The 22089-nt window shown below is 48.1% G+C and overlaps 1 protein-coding gene across 1 annotated transcript in view; it reads left to right on the forward strand.

The window, feature by feature from the left end:
* Positions 1–19929, forward strand: part of lhx6a (LIM homeobox 6a) — a 60414-nt gene extending 40485 nt beyond the window's left edge. The window contains exons 6-9 of the mRNA XM_052037209.1: positions 5469–5569; positions 6895–6990; positions 14168–14342; positions 19850–19929. Coding sequence (XP_051893169.1) covers positions 5469–5569; positions 6895–6990; positions 14168–14342; positions 19850–19929 — 452 coding nt within the window. The remainder of the gene's footprint in view (positions 1–5468; positions 5570–6894; positions 6991–14167; positions 14343–19849) is intronic.
* Positions 19930–22089: the final 2160 nt, after the last annotated feature.

Here is a 22089-nt window from a genome sequence, read left to right on the forward strand (position 1 = left end):
GCGGATGGTTGCAGTTCTGGGCGAGGGGACGGGCGGTCTGATCCAACAGAGAGGACGTGATAAACGTGTTCCCCTGAACGCATTAACACAGGGGTCTGGGTGTGAAACGCGTTAACAACCCCGCACCCCGCACCCCGCCCTTCCAACGCTTCCCAAATGTTTGTGCGTCGGATAAAACCCCGCCTTCTCCTCCTTTAGGGAGAACCTTTGCTGGCGTTTTATAATCTTTTCCCCCTGGTTTGATGGTCAAAAACTTCAATCAAAGTGTATAGTTTGCAGTTGATGGAAACTTTTGGTCAAATACAAAGATACCTTTTCGTTCAATGCAGATTTGTGTTAAAAACGCCCGCGTCACTCTCCCTGCCCAAGGACACTGGCCGCTCAAATCAAAACCAACGGCGGATTAGTTTACCCTCTGCGTGAGGCACCTTGCACTCATTTCATTGGGTTGGGAACCTCACGTCGGCGGGGCTGCTGTAATTAACTCATTAACGCACGGTCCGCCGCTAAAATACATGTCAGCTCTAACATACAGTAGCTGAGTTACAGGGAGAGGTCGGGCAGGCTAGGTATTTATTCCTTGAAATGTAGGAGAATGAGGGGCGACTTTATGGAAATGTTTATGACCTTATGAGAGGCATAGATAAGGTGGACGGTGACAGTCTTTTCCCCAGGGTAGGGGAGTCCAAGACGAGGGGGCATAGGTATAGGGTGAGAGGGGGAAGATTTAAAAGGGATCTGAGGGGCAACTTTTTCATGCAGAGGGTGGTGAGTACATGGAACGAGCTGTCAGAGGAAGTGGGTGAGGCAGGTACAACAGTATCATTTAAGAAGCACTTGGATAGGTACATGGAGGGACGGGGCTTGGAGGGATATGGTCCGAACGCAGGAAATTGGGACTCGCTGGGTGGGCACCATGGTCGGCATGGACTGGTTGGGCCGAAGGTCCTCTATCCGTGCTGTATTGCTCTATTGCACCTTATAAACCCTTTCCACAACTGAATCATTTTTGCATTAATTAAAGTGTTAACATCTGACAACTTCTGTCACGTTAATTATACATATTAAAGAAACATTCTCTCCCAGTAAGATGAGTTAAAACATAGAACCATAGAACCATACAGCACAAAACAGGCCCTTCGGCCCACCGTGTCGTGCCGTCCATCAGACCACCCTCACACAACCTAACCCCTTCCTCCCGTATATCCCTCTATCTCACGTTCCTCCATATGCCTATCCAACAAGCTCTTGAACCTGTTCAATGTATCTGCCTCCACCACCACCCCAGGCAGTGCATTTCATGCACCAACCACTCTCTGGGTGAAAAACCTCCCCCTGACATCTCCCCTGAACCTCCCACCCATAACCTTAAAGCCATGACCTCTTGTCTTGAGCATTGGTGCCCTGGGAAGGAGGCGCTGACTGTCTACTCTATCTATTCCTCTCAATATTTTATATACCTCTATCATGTCTCCTCTCATCCTCCTCCTTTCCAGTGAATAAAGCCCTAGCACCTTAAGCCTCTCCTCATATTCAATACCCTCCAATCCAGGCAGCATCCTGGTAAATCTCCTCTGCACCCTCTCCAATGCCTCCACGTCCTTCCTATAATGAGGCGACCAGAACTGAACACAGTACTCTAAGTGTGGCCTAACTAGAGTTTTATAAAGCTGCATCGTAACCTCGCGGCTCTTAAACTCAATCCCACGACTTATGAAAGCCAACATCCCATTGGCCTTCTTAACTGCTCTTTCCACCTGTGAGGCAACTTTCAATGAACTGTGAATACGAACCCCCAGATCCCTCTGCTCCTCCACACTGCCAAGTACCTTGCCGTTTACCCAGTACTCTGCCCTGGAGTTTGTCCTTCCAAAGTGTACCACCTCACACTTCTCCGGATTGAACTCCATCTGCCACTTGTCAGCCCAGCTCTGCATCCTATCAATATCCCTCTGCAAGCTCCGACAGCCCTCCACACTATCCACAACATCGCCTATCTTAGTGTCGTCCACAAACTTACTAACCTAGCCCTCCACCCCCTCATCTAAGTCACCTATAAATATCACAAAAAGTAGAGGTCCCAGAACCGATCCCTGCGGGACACCACTAGTCACTGCCTTCCAATCCGAGGGCACTCCTTCCACCACAACCCTCTGCTTTCTACATGCAAACCAATTCCTAATCCACACAGCCAAGCTTCCTTGGATCCCTTGGCCTCTGACCTTCTGAAGAAGCCTACCATGAGGAACCTTATCAAATGCCTTACTAAAATCCATGTAAACCACATCCACCACACTGCCCTCATCAATCTTCCTGGTCACCTCCTCAAAGAACTCTATCAGGCTTGTGAGGCAAGATCTTCCCTTCACAAAGCCATGCTGGCTGTCCCTAATCAGTCCATGATTCTCTAGGTGTTCATAAATCCTATCCCTTAGAATCCTTTCTAACAGCTTACCCACCACAGACGTGAGACTCACCGGTCTCTAATTCCCTGGCCTATCCCTATTACCTTTTTTGAACAAGGGGACCACATTCGCAATCCTCCAATCCTCCGGCACCACCCCCGTAGACAACGAGGACTCAAAGATCCTTACCAGCGGTTCAGCAATCTCCTCCCTAGCCTCTCGAAGCAGCCTGGGGAAAATCCTGTCAGGCTCCGGAGATTTATCTGTCTTAATATTATTTAACAACGTCAACACATCCTCTCTCTTGATATCAACAACCTCGAGAACATTACCCCTACCAACAGTCCCTTCCGCATCATCAAGATCCCTCTCCCTGGTGAATACCGAAGAGAAGTACTCATTCAGAACTTCTCCCACTTCCGCCGCCTCCAGGCAAATTCTCCCACCTTTGTCCTTAATCGGACCTACCTTCACCCTAGCCATCCTCCTACCCTTCATGTACTTGAAAAAGGCCTTGGGATTTTCCTTAACCCTACTAGCCAAAGCCTTTTCATGTCCCCTTCTAGCTCTCCTCAGCCCTTTCTTAAGTTCCTTCCTCGCTACCCTATATTCCTCACGGGCCCTGTCTGAACCTTGCTGCTTATACCTCACGTATGTTACCTTCTTCACCCTAACAAGTCGTTCCACCTCTCTCGTCACCCACGGTTCCTTCACCCTGCCATTCCTTCTCTGCCTCACCGGGACATATTTATCCCTAACATCCTGCATAAGATCCCTGAATATCGACCACATCCCCATGGTACATTTTCCTTCAAAAAGGACATCCCAATTTACACTCCCAAGTTCTCTCCTTATAGCCTCGTAGTTCGCCTTTCCCCAATTGAAAAACCTCTTGTCCTCTCTGCACCTGTCCCGGTCCATGACAATTTTAAAGGTTATGGAGCAATGGTCACTGTCCCCCAAATGCTCACCCACCAATAGATCCTTCACCTGTCCCGGTTCATTTCCTAAAACTAGATCTAACATGGCATTCCCTCTAGTCGGCCTGTCAACATACTGCGTCAGGAATCCCTCCTGGACACATTTAACAAATTCTGTCCCATCTAAACCTTTGGCACTAAGCAGGTTCCAGTCTATATTTGGGAAGTTGAAGTCTCCCATTATAATAACCCTGTTATTTCTGCTTCTCTCCAAACACTGCCTGCCAATCTGCTCCTCTATATCTCTACTGCTACCGGGGGGCCTATAGGATACTCCTAGTAGAGTAACTGCTCCTTTCTTGTTCCTTAACTCCACGTTGGGAAAACTTATTTGCATCTTTGCCTTCCAGTGTTCCAGTTAGTCACAGGAGAGATGACATGGGAATCAAAGTTGAGTTTATTGTCAGATGCACAAGTCCATGTGTGCACAGATGCAATGAAAAACTTACTTGCAGCAGCATCACAGGCACAGAGCATCAAGAGACACAACATTCACAAGAAAAACATAAATTATTCAAGAAAGAACACAATTAGGACAAAAAAATCAAAGTCCATTGTAGTGTAAAACTGTCCCAGTGTTGCTGTACTGAGGGAGTGATTAGGGTTGTGTCAGTTGGTTCAAGAACCGAATGGTTGAAGGGAAGTCGCTGTTCCTGAACCTGGTGGTGTGGGGACTTCAGGCTTCTGTACCTCCTGCCCGATGGGAGCTGCGAGAAGATGGCACGGCCCGGATGGTGGGGATCTTTGATGGTGGGTGTTGCCTTGTTGAGGCAGCGCCTCCTGTAGATAGTCCCGATGGTGGGGAGGGATGTGCCCGTGATGTATTGGGCAGAGTCAACTACTCTTGGCGAGGGATAGTTCACACTGCACCCAGCGGTCCTGTCCGAGCGGAGTGCGCAGTAGGGCCAACGTTAGAACACTCGCAGTCGGGGCAATCACACACTCTCCTCCCTAACTCTGACCCGAATTAAATCTGTTTCTGGCCCCGCTTGTCCCAGGATTTTCCGGCTTTGGGTCTCACCGTTAATAGTTCATTTTAAACTGTTTGCTGCATTTGTGGGCTCCATTCACCACAGATTCTGCAGACACAACAGACACTTCTCCTCTGCTAAGTATCTTCAAGGCACAGAGACACAAGAGAGACAGATACTGGAATCTGGAGCAACTCACAAAGCGCTGGAGGAACTCAGCGGGTCAGGCAGCATCTGTGGGGGGAAACGGACAGTCTGCCTGCTAGATGCAAGTTCTCAACCCGAAACGTCGACTGTCCGTTTCCCTCCACCGATGCTGCCCAGCCCGCTGAGCTCCTGCCGTGGTTTGCTTCATTTTGCTGTAATGTGGATTCTGCACTGTAACATTTAAGACGTTTCGATCTTGCTTCCTTTAAATCTAACTGCTGATAAAAGTTATCTTCCTGAGTGAAGCCTGTGATGACCAGTGGCTGTGTGTCTGTGTCTCTGTGTGAGTGTGTGTGTGTGTGTGTGTGTGTGTGTGTGTCTGTGTGCGTGTGTGTCTGTGTGTGTGTCTGTGTGTCTGTGTGTGAGTGTGTTTGTGTGAGTGTGACTGTGTATGTGTGTGTGTGTGACTGTGTGTGTGTGTGTATGAGACTCTGTGTGTGTGTGTGTGTCTGTGTGTCTGTGTGTGAGTGTGTGTGTGTGAGTGTGACTGTGTATGTGTGTGTGTGTGTGTGTCTGTGTGTGAGTGTGTTTGAGTGTGACTGTGTATGTGTGTGTGTGACTGTGTGTGTGTCTGTGTGTCTGTGTGTGTGTGTGTGTCTGTGTGTGACTGTGTGTGTGTGAGACTGTGTGACTGTGTGTGTGACTGTGTGTGCGTGTGTGTGTGACTGTGTGTGTGTGTGTGTGTGACTCTGTGTGTGACTCTGTGTGTGTGTGTGTGTGTGTGTGTGTGTGACTCTGTGTGTGTGTGTGTGTGACTGTGTGTGTGTGTGTGTGTGTGTGACTCTGTGTGTGTGTGTGTGTGTGTGTGTGTGTGTGTGTGTGTGTGTGTGTGTGTGTGTGTGTGTGTACCACGACTGTGCCGAGCTGAACCATCTCGTTGACGTGCGTCTTGTTTTTTGATTCAGGTAACGGCCTGAGTCTGGAGGGAGCTGTGCCTTCGGATCAGGACAGTCACCCCAAACCAGCCAAGAGAGCGCGGACGTCCTTCACAGCAGAGCAGTTACAGGTAGCATTGCGGCAGGGATGCTTCCCTTCTCCTGGGCAGTGGGGATTGTCCGTAAAACTCCGATAACCCGCTATCCGATGCTTGGGCTCCCGGTACTGATCGGAGACACAGGAGACTGCAGATGCTGCAATCTGGAGCAACCAACAATCTGCGAGAGGAACTCAGCGGGTCGAGCAGCATCTGTGGATTCCAGCCCTTGACCGAAACGACCTTGCACAGCAGATGTTACCTGAGCCGCTGAGTTCCTCCAGCTCTTTGCTTGTTGCACGGTTCCGATCCCCACACTCCCTCCAACACACACAGCCGCTCACTGGATACCATGGCATTGGGACTGCATTCATCCGCTGTACCACACCAGCTCCCACTCAGTTCTCTCCTGTACAAACGGCAGGGAGCTCTGCCCTGAACCACCTGAGGTATGCCCAGCCTACAGTCCGTCTCTGCAGAGGATGGAGTTCACTCACAGGGCCCTGGGTTCTCAAGGGGAGATTAAGTATTGCCAAAAGATGGCATTTGTTTACTTCAGGTTTTGATTTAACTTGAATTCCCGTCCCTTGGTGAGACACCTGGTCCCATTGAGTGGTTCCCGCTCCATCAACAGTTATCCGCAAAACCCTGACAGCACGTACCACCAGGCTCAGGGGCAGCTTCCATCCCGCTCTTATAAGGCTATTGGGCCATCCCCTGCTATGATAAGATGGACTCTTGACCTCACAATCTATCTCATTATGGCCTTGCACCTTATTGTCTGCCTGCACTGCACTTTCTCTGTACTGTAACACTTTATTCTGCATTCTGTTACTGTTTTCCCCTGTACTACCTCAATGTACTCATGTAATGAAATGATCTGTATGAATGGCATGCAGAACAAAGTTTTTCACTGTACCTCCGTACGTGTGACAATAATAAACCAATTTACCAATGGGCCACCTTATCAAGGTCAAAGTCAAGTTTATTGTCATCTGCACAAGTCCATGTGTGCACAGTTGCAATGAAAAACTTACTTGCAGCAGCATCACAGGCACATAGCATCAGATACACAACATTCACAAGAAAAACATAAATTAAACATTAATTATACATAATTTTTACAAGAAAGAACACAACTAGAACAAAAAAGTCCATTTTACTGCAAAATGATTAAAGTGGTCCCAGTGTAGATAAACTGTGGTGATGAAGGTTTTGCCTTCAAATGGTTTTGAAGGGGAGCAGCTGCTTTTGAACCTGGTGGTGTGGGACTTCAGGCTTGTGTGGGAGACACGGTGTTGTGAGCCTCTGGCAGAGCGTTCCGTTTGCTGACGGTACCTTTTCCACTCTATGTGCAGGTGATGCAGGCGCAGTTTGCACAGGACAATAACCCGGATGCACAAACACTTCAGAAGCTTGCGGACATGACTGGTCTGAGCCGACGTGTTATCCAGGTACCAGTGGACTTGTGTATCAATGGGTGTGTCACCAGACATCAGCTGCAGAGACAGGCTAGTGAATAGCTCAGCACATTTCATCAAACCATTGAACACCAGAGATTTCCCTAATAAACAAAAACAGAAAACGTTGGGCATACTCAGCAGGTCAGGCAGCATCTGTGGAGACAGGAGCAGAGGTAATGTTTCAGGTTGGTACTTAGATGCCACACAGCAGCAGCAACCTAGGTTTGATCCCGACCTCTGGCGCTGCCTGTGTGGAGTTTGCACGCTCTCCCTGTGACCATGTGGGTTTCCCCCGGGTGCTCCGGTTTCCTCCCACATCCCAATGATGTGCGGGTTGGTGGGTTGACTGGCTGTTGTAAATTGCCCCCAGTGTGTGGGTGAGGGGTAGAATCTGGGGGCAAGTTGATGGGAATGTGGGGAGAAGAAAATGGGACATGTGTAAGTGGGTGTTTGATGGTCAGCATGGACTCGGTGGGCCGAAGGACCTGTTTCCGTGCTGTGTGACCGGATGTTATGATAAATACTGGGATAACTACTATCTTGTGAAACCTCCTCTTCCTCAGGCAGTCCCTCTGCATCAAGGATCAGCTGCTTCCGCTCTGGTCCGGAAGTGACTGATGAGGCCAATGTGGGAACGGTATATTTTGGCACATTGGGTGGGAGGAGCTTGGTGGGGTGGGAGGGTGGGGGGCTCCTTCCCCAACGTTTTCAGGAGCTCTGTGTGCTCCTGTTACCCAGCCTTGAGGTTCTCAATCCCATCCCCAATGCCCCTTCTCCACTTTGAGTGGCTGTGGGACCGAGATTCCCAGGAGTTCGTGGGGATGGTGCATTTCCCCCTGAAGCTTTGAGCACATCCTCGAGTCAGTTTCTCCATCCACCTGGTGACTTTTTCCCATGATGGACCTTCGATTGGGATCTATGTCAGGAGTCTGGTGTTGGATGGGTGAACCATGTAGCCTGCTCAGTGGAGTAATTAAATCCTCAGCGGTGGGGTGGTGACCTGGGAGGAAACATCAACAGTGCTCCAGTGAACTGGGAGGATTTTGTTGTGATAACGATGGAATTATTTTCTACAATTTGGGGTACATTACTGTAGTGTAGTGGCTGTGTTGCTGAAAACATGTCAGAACATTGTCCATGAGTCCTTCAAAAAACACGATTCCCACGTGGATCTGTGGGAATCCTTTACCTGTGACCACTCAAGACGGGAGAACATCTGGGAAGGCTCCATCACGGGGTACACAGAAGCCAAGGGCAAAGAGCAGAAGGAGCACGCAACATCCCAAACTATCCACCCTGTGTCAGGGTCTCTGGTTTCCACTTCGGACTCAGCAACCACCCCAGAACCCACAGAACTAGAGAGGCTGAAGTTGTCCTCGATCCCTGGGGACTTCCTGAGAACAAGGAGGTAATTTTGGCACAGGAGACTGCAGATGCCGGAATCTGGAGCAACAAACAATCTGCTGGAGGAACTCAGTGGGTCGGGCAGCATCTGTGGAGGTGGGGAGAGCCTCTCACAGATGCTGCTCAACCTGCTGAGTTCCTCCAGCAGATTGGTTGTTGCTCAAGGAGGTAATGTTATTGCACTAATGGGTCAGAGATGTGAGTTATTGTGGCAGCTGAGAAATTTAAATTCAGTCACTTAACAAATCTGGACATCAAAGCCAGTGACAGTGAGGGTAATCGCGAAGCTGCTGAATGTTGAAAGCATGGCACGGTAGCGTGGCGGTTAGCGTGATGCTATTACAGTGCCAGCGATTGGGGTTCAATTCCGGCCGCTGTCTGTAAGGAGTTTGTACGTTCTCCCCGTGTCTGCGTGGGTTTTCTCTGGGTGCTCCGGTTTCCTCCCACATTCTAAAGACGTCCAGGTTGGTAGGTTAACGTGGGTGTAATTGGGCGGCGCCGGCTTGCTGGGCCGGAAGGGCCTGTTACCGTGCTGTATGAATAAAGTAAAATCACCACTGACCCCTGAGCAAGGCAGTGTATCGTTGTCATCTGGTGTAACCTGTTTGGGACTTCGGACCCGCAGTAATGTGGTTGTCTGACCTGCCGCAGTGGAGTGAGGGTTGAACAGTAAATGCTGGTCTTGCCAACAATCCCCACACCCCATGATAAAAAAACTGGGAGTTACGGAGGCAGCCAGTCCCCAGGAACAATGAGGTTCCATTCTTTTGTGGGTGGGATTTTCTCTTTACTGACCAGGAATGTGGGAATTATCGCTTCCTGCAAGAGGTTCCTTCAAACTCCGCCTCATTTCCTTGCGTACAAATTTCAAATTAGTGGTGAGGCGGAGGGTGTGTGAGGTACCACACACACTTCAGAAACACATAAATATTGGGCTCTTATTTTAAGTGGCTAATATTCTGCGAACAAATCACGAGATGCAAGATTGGAGACTGCTAACCTCATCTCCAAAAGCTAAACCAAGTAAAAGTAGTTCCAGGTTTAAATTTGCCATTTCACACTAATCAGTAGTATAATCTATAATTCTCTTTGATAGTAAAACCACAATCATTATAGTTTTACTCAAGGGCCCCACACCAACTGCATGCAAGGAAGATTGCCTGGTCTCAACTTCAGAGTATAAATTGTGATTCATGCTTGCAAAAGGCAGCGTGAATGTAGCTGTAATGATCTCACTTAGTTCTTGACGTGGATGTGAACACAATACTTGATCTGCCAGCTGGGTCGTACATCTCCAGAAACATTCTAACTCAGAAGTGCATTGGCCGTTGTATTCCCCAGATCCCTGTCAGTCAGCTGGACAGTTTCCACAGCCTTTACTTCTGATCACATGTGATACATATTAGCAGCTACTAGTGCTCCGTTTTCATGCCTCCTGTCTTGTTGGCTTTTTAATTTTCTCTCAGGTTGCAAGGTTAATTGGCTGCATTAAATTGCCCGAGGTGTGGGTGTGCAGTAGGAGAATGGGGAGCTTGTTGGGGTTGCAAGACGAAGACATGAATTAGCGTAGATGGGTGCTTGATGTTCAGCCCAGCTTGATGGGTCTGTTTCCGTGGTCTTTGACTCTATTGGTATACACTATATTTCAATATCTAGAGGGCATAGGTAGAAGGTGAGAGGGGAAAGATTTAAAAGGGACCTGAGGGGCAACTTCTTCACACAGAGGGTGGTGAGTGTATGGAACGAGCTGCCAGCGGAAGTGGCTGAGGTGGATAAAACAAGAACATTTAAAAGACACTTGGACAGGTACATGGTTAGGAAAGGTTTAGAGGGATATGGGCCAAACGCGGGTAAATGGGACTAGCTTAGATTGGCATCTTGGTCAGCATGGATGAGTTGGGCAATTGGCCTGTATCCTGACTCTATGACTCTATCTGTAGAATGTAACGTCAGAGGTAAACAGACATGTGTGGAATATAACGAAAGTTGGAAAATTCCACTTGTCGACCAACCCTTCGTGAGTTGCTCTTCCTGTCAAGGAAGGGTGAGCAGAGGCAGACTGCAGGCCAGCGGCTCTTCCCTCCAGTAGTCCGTTGTTTGGCTCTGAGCTGTCTGTCCACACAGTCCTCAGCAGCTCTCCCCTATTACTGTCCTCTGAAGGCAAATCTTCTCACCTTCTCTGTCCAATACTTATTTTAATGAGCCTGAGGTTATTTCATGTCAAATTCAGAAAAACCTTCCAATGGGACAAGTAACACTTAAGATGAAAGTGTTAGCTTGGCGGGATTACAGGACTCTGCTTCCAAGAGTTATTTACATCACCTTCTACATTATTCAGCTTTCACACTGAGAATGATGGAATACAGACACAAGATACAAGCCAAGATACCAGGAGGAAATATAGTGAAAAGGCTTGTTGATATCATTGTATCTGCTTGCCATATGTTGGGATGTAATTTCCATCTCCTTGGTGATGGAGTTGGTCTTTTTTGTAGAATTACAGGAATAGATATACTGTTTAGATGCTGAGCTTTTGGAGAATTTAGCTCCAGATTTTGGAAGTTATCTCCCTGTTTTTTCTGGAGTTATGGATCTGGAGAGATATCTCACCCATTTCAAAATCCCAGATTTGGATTCTGAGTCGGTTTCCGTGGGTTCTCACAGATGGGGGTGTGCTTCCCTTGAACACTCAGAGTTGGAACTGTATTCTTCTCTGTAGGCAGCCCCTTGGGGTTGCAGACAACTTGCATCTCCCCTGGTTCTGCATGTTCTTAAGTGACTGAGGATAGAGCCTACGTCACAGATGGGACGGGAAGTGCCTGATGTGATGGGTGGCTGCGTGTTTCTGAGGTACCCTTCCCCTTCTGCTGTTCACGCTGGGCTTTGGTGTGCTCCGACCTTTGGAATCAAGGTTCTCTCAGCCATCCTGAGTGTTCCTTGTCCACTCTGCTCTCCCTCTTCTTGAGAATGACTCTGTGCAAGAGAACTCTGGGTGATCCAGGCTCCGAATTGGAGATACCAAGTCCAGTCCGTGGTTCTGCTGGGTCGGATGAAGCTGGGACATATTTGGCATCTGTGGGGGGTGAATCAGTCAGTTCTCTGCTGATGAGAGCCTCACCGTTGCCCAGTTCCCACTGACCACAACTTTGCTTCTTGAACTGTCTGCCACTTCCTCTGGCAGCTCGTTCTTTACACCCACCACCCTCTGTGTGAAGAAGTTGCCCCTCAGGTCCCTTTTAAATTTTTCCCCTCTCACGTTAAGCCTATGCCCTCTAGATACTGGAAAATAATATATACTTATAGAGTCATACAGCACGGAAACAGGTCCTTCAGCCCATTGAAACTGTGCTGCCCATCAAACACCCATCTACGCTCATTCATTTTTCCCTCTTGCATCCCCAACAAGCTCCCTCCCCATTCTTCTACTGCACACCCACACTATGGGCAATTTAAAGCTGCCAATTAACCTTGCAACCTGAGAGAAAATTAAAAACCCAACAAGACAGGAGGCATGAAAATGGAGCACTAGTAGCTGCTAACATGCATCACAGGTGATCAGAATTAAAGGCTGTGAATAGCATCCAGCAGACTGACAGGGATCTGGGGAGCACAACGGCCAATGCTCTTCTGAGTCTCTGGAGATGTATGATCCAACTGCCAGCCTGCAAATCACGCTTTGAAGACAACCTTGCTTATGTCATTAAACAGAGACCTGATCAGACTCAGGAGTCACTGACTTGCTCCATTAGCCCACATGTTCTCCCAACCTCCAGTGTTAACAGGGAAGCAGATTGGCAGGAGTCTATTGAGTTTAAGTTCAGCCCAATTGAGCTATAAGGCGAGACTGGGTAGGCTGGGATTTTTTTCCCTGGAGCGAAGGAGGCTGAGGGGTGACTTTATAGAGGTTTATAAAATTATGAGGGACATAGGTAAGGCGGATTGTCACAGTGTTTTTCCCGGGTGAGAGAAGTCTAAAACTAGAGGGCATGGGTTTAAGGTGAGAGGGGAAAGATTTAAAGGGGACCTGAGGGGCAACTTCTTCACATATATGGTCCGTATATGGAACAAGCTGCCAGAGGAAGTGGTTGAGGCGGGTACAATTATAACGTTTAAAAGACATTTGGACAGGTGGATGGATAGGAAAAGGTTTAGAGGGATATGGGCCAAATGCAGGCAAATGGGACTGGCTCAGGTAGACATCATGGTCAGCATGGATGAGTTGGACCGAAAGGCCTGTTTCCATGCTGTATGACTGCATGACTCAATGATTCCTGGAGCGAACGGTGACTTTCTGCCCCTCCTCCAGATCCATTTGCCCAAAGGCTACCAGGGCTTAAAGTCAGGATTGTAGGCAACACACACACACACACACACACACACACACACACACACACACACACACACACACACACACACACACACACACACACACACACACACACACACACACACACACACACACACACACACACCTGCAATGGTCAGCATCCACTTGTTCCATCTGAGGATCCAGAATATATTTTCCATCGATGGACATTCGAATTCCAGTTCTCCCTACTGGAGAGGGAGTGTGGGCTTGTACAGGGCTACAGCCTGTCTGAAGAAGCTGATTGAATGTCTTGAGAGGTGACTGAAGTTGTGGGCAGGGAATTGTCCGTGGATGTACACTGTTGGTTAAGGTGGGGGCTCATGGAACCGAAGACAAATTGTTGACCCTTCTAGGGAACTGGCGGAGTGTCGGGAGATATGGATGGGATGTCACAAACAGGATCCATGCACATAAATGACATGGATAATGGGACAGAAAGCCACGTATCCTGAGTTTGCTGAGGACACAAAGAGAGGTGGGATTGTAGGCAGTGTAGATGAAAGCATCAAAGGATTGAGCAAATGGGCAAAAAGTGTAGCGTGGATTTCGGTCTGGGTGAATGTGAGGTCATCCACTTCGAACCAAATAATTCCAAGAAAACAGTGGAGGTGCACTGAGATTTGAGATGTTTGTCCACACTTGTTAAGGTGCGCTGGGGACGAGAGTTGGGGTGGGATACAAGAAGTGGTCAGAAGGAATTCTGGCCTTTGTATTCAAAGGATGAGGGTTAGAGGTTGTGCAACAGCTGGACACTGCCGTGGTCACAACACATCTGGAGCACCATGAGCAGCCCTGGGCATCACACCTCAGGGAGGATATAGTGGACCTGGCCGTCAAGGGTTAAATTACAAGAAATGATTTAATTAATGTTTTCAAAACATTTAGGGGAACTGGTAGGGTCAGATGAAGATGAACTATTCTGGCTGATTGGGGAATCTAGGACCAGGGGTCGGAGTCAGGTCTTCTCATTGGGAACCACTTCTGCACACTTTGGATGTGGGAGATTTGAAGCCCTTCCTCGATCAGTCGGTGCCTGGGCAGTTGTTCATTTTCCATCTCAGGTTAAAGAATGTTCATTAACCAGAGGTGTTAAGGGATGGGGGAGGGGAGCAATCACAGAACAGTCTCAAGGGGTTGAATGGCCTTACCCTCTTTCTAGGTTGATATAAATACATTGTATTAGTTGATTCAGACATTAGATGTCTTTGTGTTTACATTTGGTAACTAATTATATCTGAGTAACTGAGAGGGGTTTTAGATTTGGTCGTTTCTTTACAACAAGTTTATCTGACGAACCTGGTGGTGAGTTCGCCATTGTGAAAACTCCCAATCTCTGGACTGTCCCTGGCTCTCAGCATGGTGGGCCATGATGTGTCGTATCTGCTGCCCATGCAGGTCTGGTTTCAAAACTGCAGAGCGAGGCACAAAAAGCACACGCCCCAGCACGCTGTCGGTCAGCCTGGTCCACCTCGATCTCGTCTCCCTCCGTCTCTACCAGAGGACCTTCATTACCAAGCTTTCAGTCACCACGAGCGGACCAGGATGGTAGCACTACATGGATACGTGGAGAGTAAGTAGATATAATGTGCACAAGTTTTTAGAGTATAATGTCCCACTGTCATTTTCTTCTAGAGCTTCTTAAGGTATAAAAGCTTTGCAAACAAGTACAACCAGTTGTACAAGACATCGGTGAGGCTGCATTTGGATTATTGTGTTCAGTTTTGGTTGCCATACTATAGGAAAGATGCTGGAGGGAGTGCAGAGGAGATTTACCAGGGCTTGAGGGACTGAGTGATGGAGAGAGGTTGAGCAGGTTGGGACTTCTTTCGTTGCACCGTAGGAGAATGAGGGGTGATCTTATAGAGGTGTATAAAATCATGAGGGGCATCGATAGGGTGAATGCACTCAGTCTTTTTCCCAGGGTTGGGGAATCAAGAACTAGAGGGCACAGGTTTAAGGTGAGAGGGGAGAGGTTTAATAGGAACCAGAGGGGCAACTTTTTCACCCAGAGGGTGGTCAGTATGTGGAACAAGCTGCCAGAGGAAGTGGGTGAGGCAGGTACATTACCAACATTTAAAAGACACTTGGACAGGTACATGGATTGGAAAGGTTTAGAGGGATATGGGCCAAACACGGGCAAATGGGACTGGCTTGGATGGGAATCTTGGTTGGCATGGAGTTGGGCCAAAGGGCCTGTTTCCGTGCTGTATGACTCTATGACTCTAAGTCTAAGGCAGCACAGTGGCCCAGCTGGTAGACCTGCTGCTTCACAGCACCGGTGACCTGGGTTCAACCCTGACCTCCGGCGCTGACTGTGTGGAGTTTGCACGTTCTTCCTGTGACCGTGCGGGTTTCCCCCGGATGCTCCAGTTTCCTCCCACATCCTAAAGGGTTGGTAGACTAATTGGCCGCTGTGAATTGCCCCTAGTGTGTGGGTGAGGGGTAGAATCTGGGGGAAGTTGATGGGAATGTGGGGAGAATAAAATGGGATTAGTGTAGGGTCGGTGTAAATGGGTGATAAATGGTCGGCACAGACTCGATGGGCCAAAGGGCCTGTTTCTATACAGTATGACCCTATGATTCTAAGTTTTCAGATCCCTGAGAGTGGTTAAGGTGGAAAAGAAGGCATACAGGACACTTCCTAGCACAGGGTATGAGACAGAATACAGAGCAGGGAGAGTAGAAACCACCCATGTACACACAGCCAGAGCACAGGGGACAGAGCTTGACACCACCCTACAGGAAGGATGTGGAAGGGCTGGTGACCTCTGGGGGGATTTATGAGCATGTTATGAAGAGGGGCTGTCGAGACTGGGGATATTTTCTCTGGAACAAAGGAGACTGAAAGCAGATTTAATTGAAGTTATGAAAAGTCCGGACGGGGTGAATAGGACATTTAAAATGTACCTGGCTGAGCCATTGGAAGGGACGTAGGATGAAGGCCAGACGCAGGTTGGAGGAACAACACCTCATATTCCGCCTTGGGAGTCTCCAACCTGATGGCATCAACATCGATTTCTCTAACTGCTGATGACCCCTGCCCTTCTTTTCCTGTCCCCACCCCCCCCCACCCCCAACTTCGTCTTCCCTTATTCCTGTGGCTCCCTTCCCCTGCCTTGATGATCTGCCCATCTCCTCTCCTCCCCTCCCCCATCCTTTATTCCATGGTCCACTGCCCCCTCCTGCCGGATTCCTCCTTCTTCAGCCCTTGGCCTCTTCTACCCATCACCTCTCAGCTTATTACATCTCCTCCCCCTCCCACTACCTTCCCCCTCTCACCTGGACTCACCTCTCACCTGAGCTCACCTGTCCCCTGCCTGCGTGTTCTCCTCCCCTTCCCCGCACCTTCTTATTCTGGCTTCTGCCCTCTTCCTTTGCAGTCCTGATGAAGGGTCTCGGCCCGAAACATTGACTGTTTATTTCACTCCATGGATGCTGCCTGACCTGCTGAGTTCCAGCACTTTTTGTGTATTGCTCCAGATTCCAGCATCTGCAGAATTTCTTGTGTCTAGGATTAACCTAAATAGCTCTTGGCCAGCATAGGTTCAATGGATCTCTTCCATAAACATCTGTCAACGTCAAACTCAAAACTGAGTTTATTGTCATCTGCACAAGTCCATGTGTGCACAGGTGCAATGAAAAACTTACTTGCAGCAGCATCACAGACACAGAGCATCAGATACACAACATTAACAAGAAAAACATAAATTATACAAGAAAGAACACAATTAGAACAAAAAATCAAAGTCCATTGTAGTACAAAGTGGTCCCAGTGTTGCTATACTGAGGTAGTGATTAGGGTTGTGCCGGTTGTTTCAAGAACTGAATGGTTGAAGGGAAGTAGCTGTTCTTGAGCCTGGTGGTGTGGGACTTCAGGCTTCTGTACCTCCTGCCCGATGGGAGCTGTGAAAAGACGGCACGGCCCGGATGGTGGGGATCTTTGATGATGGATGTTGCCTTGTTGAGGCAGCGCCTCCTGTAGATACTCCCGATGGTGGGGAGGGATGTGCCTGTGATGTATTGGGTTGAGTCCACTACTCTCTGCAGCTTCTTACTTTCCTGCGCATTTGAATTGCCGTCCCAGACCGTGATGCAACCAGTCAGGATACTTTCAACAGTACATTGGTAAAAGTTTGTTAGTGTGTTTGGTGACAAGCAGAACCTCCTCAACCTCCGATGAAAGTAATGACGCTGGCATGCCTTCCTTGTGATTGCATCTGTGTGCTGGGCCCAGGGCAGGTCATCCAATATGTTAACGCCCAGGAGTTTAAAGCTGCTGACCCTCTCCACCACCGATCCCCCAGTGTAGACTAGTGCATGTTCACCCTCCTTCCCCTTCCTGAAGTCAACAATCAGCTCTTTAGATTTACTGACATTGAGCGAGAGGTTGTTGTCGCAGCACCACTCACCCAGGAGTCCCATCTCGCTCCTGTCGCTGTGATTCCACTGTTCTGCATTCCAACCCAATTTAAACAAGTAGAAAAAGCTGGAACTACTCATCAGGCCAAGGAGACTTTGGTCACTGGAGCAGACGCTCTTTCAGGTCGATGACCTTGCTCTGTTTATTTCAGATCTCCAGCATCTGCAGTACTTTGCTTTTGCCTTGTGTGCAGTTACGATGATTCAAGTTCTGAAGCCAGTGCAGGACAGGGCAGTGAGATGGCTGCCTGATGTTCGAGGGTCTGTCATGAGGAGGGCTGTGACCAGTCAGTCCTGGAAGGCAGTTGCTGAGAGGGGAATCCGGCAGCCTCTGCAGGGAATGCAGTGGTGGGGAAGGATGAAGCTGCACTGTTGCCTCACACGCAGGGTCTGGACCCGAAATGTCGACCGTCCATCTCCCTCCACAGATGCTGCCTGACCCGCTGAGTTCCTCCAGAATCTTGTTTGTTGCTTCACAGCATTGTCCTGCTGAGGGAGAAGGCAGTCAGTCAGGCATTGTTGTCTGGCAGTGGGAGAAGAGGCCAAACCCCAGCGGCTGAAGCCAATGGATGTGAAGTCAGGAAGAGTTGATCCACACCGTGCTCTCTGTACCTGAAGTAGAATCCTAGGATGATGTGACAAATCCACATTCATCCATAGACATCCACTTGGAGGATGTGATGGTGTGGAGAGATTTTTATTTCTCAAGATCAGGAACTAAGCTGTGCCCAATGGCCCTGCTGTTCTTGATGGGTCCCCAATGAATTGGCACAGTGGTATGGCAGGTGGAGCTGCTGCCTCACTCTCCAGCGACAGGGGTCCGTCCCCACTTCTAGTGCCCTTTGCGTGGAGTTTGCACATTTTTCCCAGTGACCGCGTGGGTTTCCCCCAAGTGCAAAGACGTGCACTTTGATAGGTTAATTGGCCACTGTAAATTGTTTCTAGCGAGAATGTGAATGGTCAGATCTGGGGGGAGGGCGTAGTTGGGAAGGTGGAGAGAATGGAGTGCGATTAGTGCAGGATTACAAGTTACAGGTTGTACAAAATGTTGGTTTGGCCGCATTTGGAGTATTGTGTGTAGTTCTGGTCGCTCCATTACAGGAAGGATGTGATTAATCTAGAGTGGGTGCAGAAAAGGTTCGCAGGGATGTTGCCGGGACTGGAGGGCTTGGGTTATAAGGAGACGCTGGGACTGTTTTCCCTGGAGTGAACGAGGCTGAGAGGTGACCTTATAGAGGTTCATAAAATCATGAGGGGCGTAGATAAGGTGGACAGTCACAGTCTTTTCCCCAGGGTAGGGGAGTCCAAAACTAGAGGGCACAGGTTTAAGGTGACGGGGGAAAGATTTAAAGAGGATCTGAGGGGCAACATTTTCACACAGAGGGTAGTGGGGATATGGAACAAGCTGCCAGAGTAAGTGGTAGAGGTGGGTACATTTACAACATTTAAAAGACACTTGGATAGGTACAAGGTTTAGAGGGATGTGGGCCAGACGCAGGAAAATGGGATTAGTGTAGATCTTAGTTAGCATGGATGAATTAGGCTGAAGGGCCTGTTTCTGTGCTGTATAACTCTATGAATCTAAGGATAGTGTAAATGGGTGTTTGACGGTGTACACAGTAGACTGGAGGGGCTGTTGATCCAAGACTCTATTACAATGTTAATTCTACATTTACCAACACCTGGGACTGGACCCTACAGCAGCACTGACCTGGTTGTGATTAACGTTCCAACAACAATATGCTCCAACAAGATGTGAGTCTCCAGGCTATTTTTAAACCAATGGTTTATATCCTGTTTATGCTGTTAACTATAAATAGGAGTGTTTCCAATTATCAATTTGCTTTGCCTTACATCTGATGGAATAAACTGCACTGACCTGTCCTGATTTAAAGGTTTGCTCAAATGTGGCGACGTGCTGGTGTGTAGAACCTATTTTACATACGTCTGGGCATAACCTGTCCTGGGCAATTCCTTAACTGGAGGTGGTTTAGTAATGGATTAACGTGCACTTAATGCCATTCTTGCCTTGAAAATAGCCTTTCTACTTTGTAGAGTACACATGTCGAGTGTCAGCATTTTAAAATAGTAAAGGAATTCTCACACAATCCTTGATCCAGATTTTCAACTAATTGCCTGGAGGTCTGAGTCCGGAATTAAAGGAAGTGGGAATAAAAGGAATAGTGATTACTATTTCACCAGTTCATTGATGTCCGCCTGCATTTCCAGAAGGGTTTGCCTTAAGTAATAGCCCTGAATATTCCCACCCATATTTTCACAGCCATATCCAAATCCACTAACTGGGAGGGTCTTGAAAAGCCAAACAAAGAAAACCTGCAGATGTCGGAAATCCAAAATAAAAACAGAAAATGCTGGGTGTCCGGATGAAGGGTCTCAATCCTAAACGTCGACTGTCCATTTCCCTCCATAGATGCTGCCTGACCCGCTGAGTTCCTCCAACGTCTTGTGTGCTGCTCCAAAACATGCTGGAAATACTTTCTAGGTCAGGCAGCGTCTGTGGAGAGAGAACCGGAGCTGATGTTTCGTCAGAGTAACAGCTCTATAATGCTGCAGATTCTGTGTTAAACGTGACTTTATGCTATGAAATTATTCACTCCTGCATTGAAATACATTGGGACATATTTTCTTTCTTTTAAGGTCATCCATTTTCGGTACTGACGGCACAGTCAATCCCACACCAAGCTTTGGCTCTGCCACAATTGCCAATTAGCCGCTGATCCCTTGACCGACAGATCCAGTTTTTGAAGAACAGAAGGCATTCATGGATCGTGTGTCAAGCAGAAACTTATTTTGTAAATCCCGCTTGTGTACATTCTCGGTCATGTGTTAAGATGCCCGGACCTGTCTTTACGCTGTTCACACGGCTTGGTTTTCAGATTGTATTGAACTCGATCCAGGGAAGTGCTGGAAATACTCAGCGAGGCGGCCAGCATCTTTGGAGAGCGCAGACGAGTTGACGCCTCAGGTCTGGGCCCTTTGTTCATCATGACTTTCTGCAGCTACACCACTGTGTCCCTTGTGAGGGAACATACTCACTAATCCAGAGCTGCACCCATTTGCTGCTTGTCAGGAGACTGAAGTCAGTTTGACGAGAAGAGTTTTCTGCATTTTGTGTCTAATAATTGTATTAGAGCTGAGAGCTGGTCAAAGCAGATGGTTCATCAAATCATCTATAGTGTTGCATTAGCAGTACACCTTAGCTGGAGCTGAAAAGGTTTTGAACTTTGTTTCACTTCTTTGATTTAGTCCATTTCCCTTGTAGCCAAATGCAGCAGGAAGGAAAGTTCTGCCCGGTGACTCATGCTGTTCCACAGTTGCTTAAAGCTCGTCACCTTTGTCCTGCCCCATCTTGCAAATGGATGAGTTAATTGCATGCATTCTTTGAGTTGGCAATTTTTTGACATCCAGTATCGCAAAATTTTCCCTCAGTTCCACATGGAAAAGCAGACATATTCTCTTTCTTTCTCACTTTGCTTTCTGTTCAAAAGAACTTAGTAAGAGAAGCTCCCTCCTCTGTTTCTCTGTTGCACCCACACAGGCGCACCAACAACATTTGTGAATTCACTCCTTGCCAGCGGACGCACCTCTACAGAGCAGCCTTCAGCCACGCTGAAACCCACACATTGTGTTGCGTGGACAACATCCAAGGGTAGGATGATGAACCTGTTCAAATCTGTTTTAAATGGAATAAATAATGGGGCTTGCTGGTTTGCAGAAATATAAAATTACAACTCAGCCTGGTGCACGTAACTCCACTGAGTTCATGAATTATTCATCACTGGTGGTTATAACTTACTTGTAGTAAACAGCAAACTTCATGGCATGACGCCCACTCGATTCTAATTGCAGTGAATGCTGCCCTGGGTATTCAGCTGAGGCGAGTGGTTTCTAAAGTCTCACTAAGGAGGACCTCGCTGCAGAGAAGAGACAGAATGAGGTGTCTCAGACAGCAGGTCGAAAGCCACTGGCTGTAATTTGTTCTACAATGTTTAATTCATGTGGTACAAATTAGTGTCTGCACAGAGAAAGAAACCTAAATTAATTGCTTCCATCTGTTCAATTAGTAGTGACAGGACTGTGATGAGGAAGTTCCCATGTGAGGCAAGTGAAGAGGGAATGGGAAGTGGGGCTACTGCTCCAGAGAGAAAGAGTTGGGGGTCTGTGCTGCTTGTCGACAACGGCACCGGCCGTTCCCATCCTAATCACGGGCTTCTGGGTTTGTTTGTGCACTGTGGTGGTCTCAGCTAGAGCAGTGGTGGGAACCTGATACTTTCCCTGAGGTGATCTAGTCTCAGGGTGAAGGAAACCTGCTACAGACCGCCCCCTGCAGGCAGGGAGAAAGCTTCTGATCCCAAATCCCTCGCACAGGCATGTAAATTATAAATGGTTGCTTGGGCAAACTCCAATCACCCGTGCAACCCTTCCCCATTAAGAGTTGAGGCTTTCATAAGAAGCAGGAGAAGGATTAGGCAAGTTCACCCTCTGAGTCTCCTCTGACATTCCATGAAATCACAGCACGTCTCCCGCCTCTTCTCCACTTCCCTGCTTGATCCCCATGTCCCTTGAGACCCAAAAACCTATCAACAAAACACTGCAAATGGTGACCATCTGGGATAAAAACAGAAAATGCTGGAAGTACGCGTCAGGTCAAGCAGGATCCGCGTGGGTAATCACCTTCCACAGATGGAACAGACCTTTCTCTTCCTCCCTCCACAGATTCCACTGTGTTCTTCCAGCTTTTATGTCAATTCATCGAGTTGAAAATTGAGTAGCACTGAGCAGCCACAGGGAAGGGGCTGGGGAGATTTAATGGGTTTAGAAGCCCACAAGTGAAAGAATATCTAAATGTGATGACCACATTCTAACCAGAAGCACTT

The sequence above is a fragment of the Pristis pectinata genome, chromosome 23 (assembly GCF_009764475.1).
Source record: "Pristis pectinata isolate sPriPec2 chromosome 23, sPriPec2.1.pri, whole genome shotgun sequence".
Classification (NCBI taxonomy): domain Eukaryota; kingdom Metazoa; phylum Chordata; class Chondrichthyes; order Rhinopristiformes; family Pristidae; genus Pristis; species Pristis pectinata.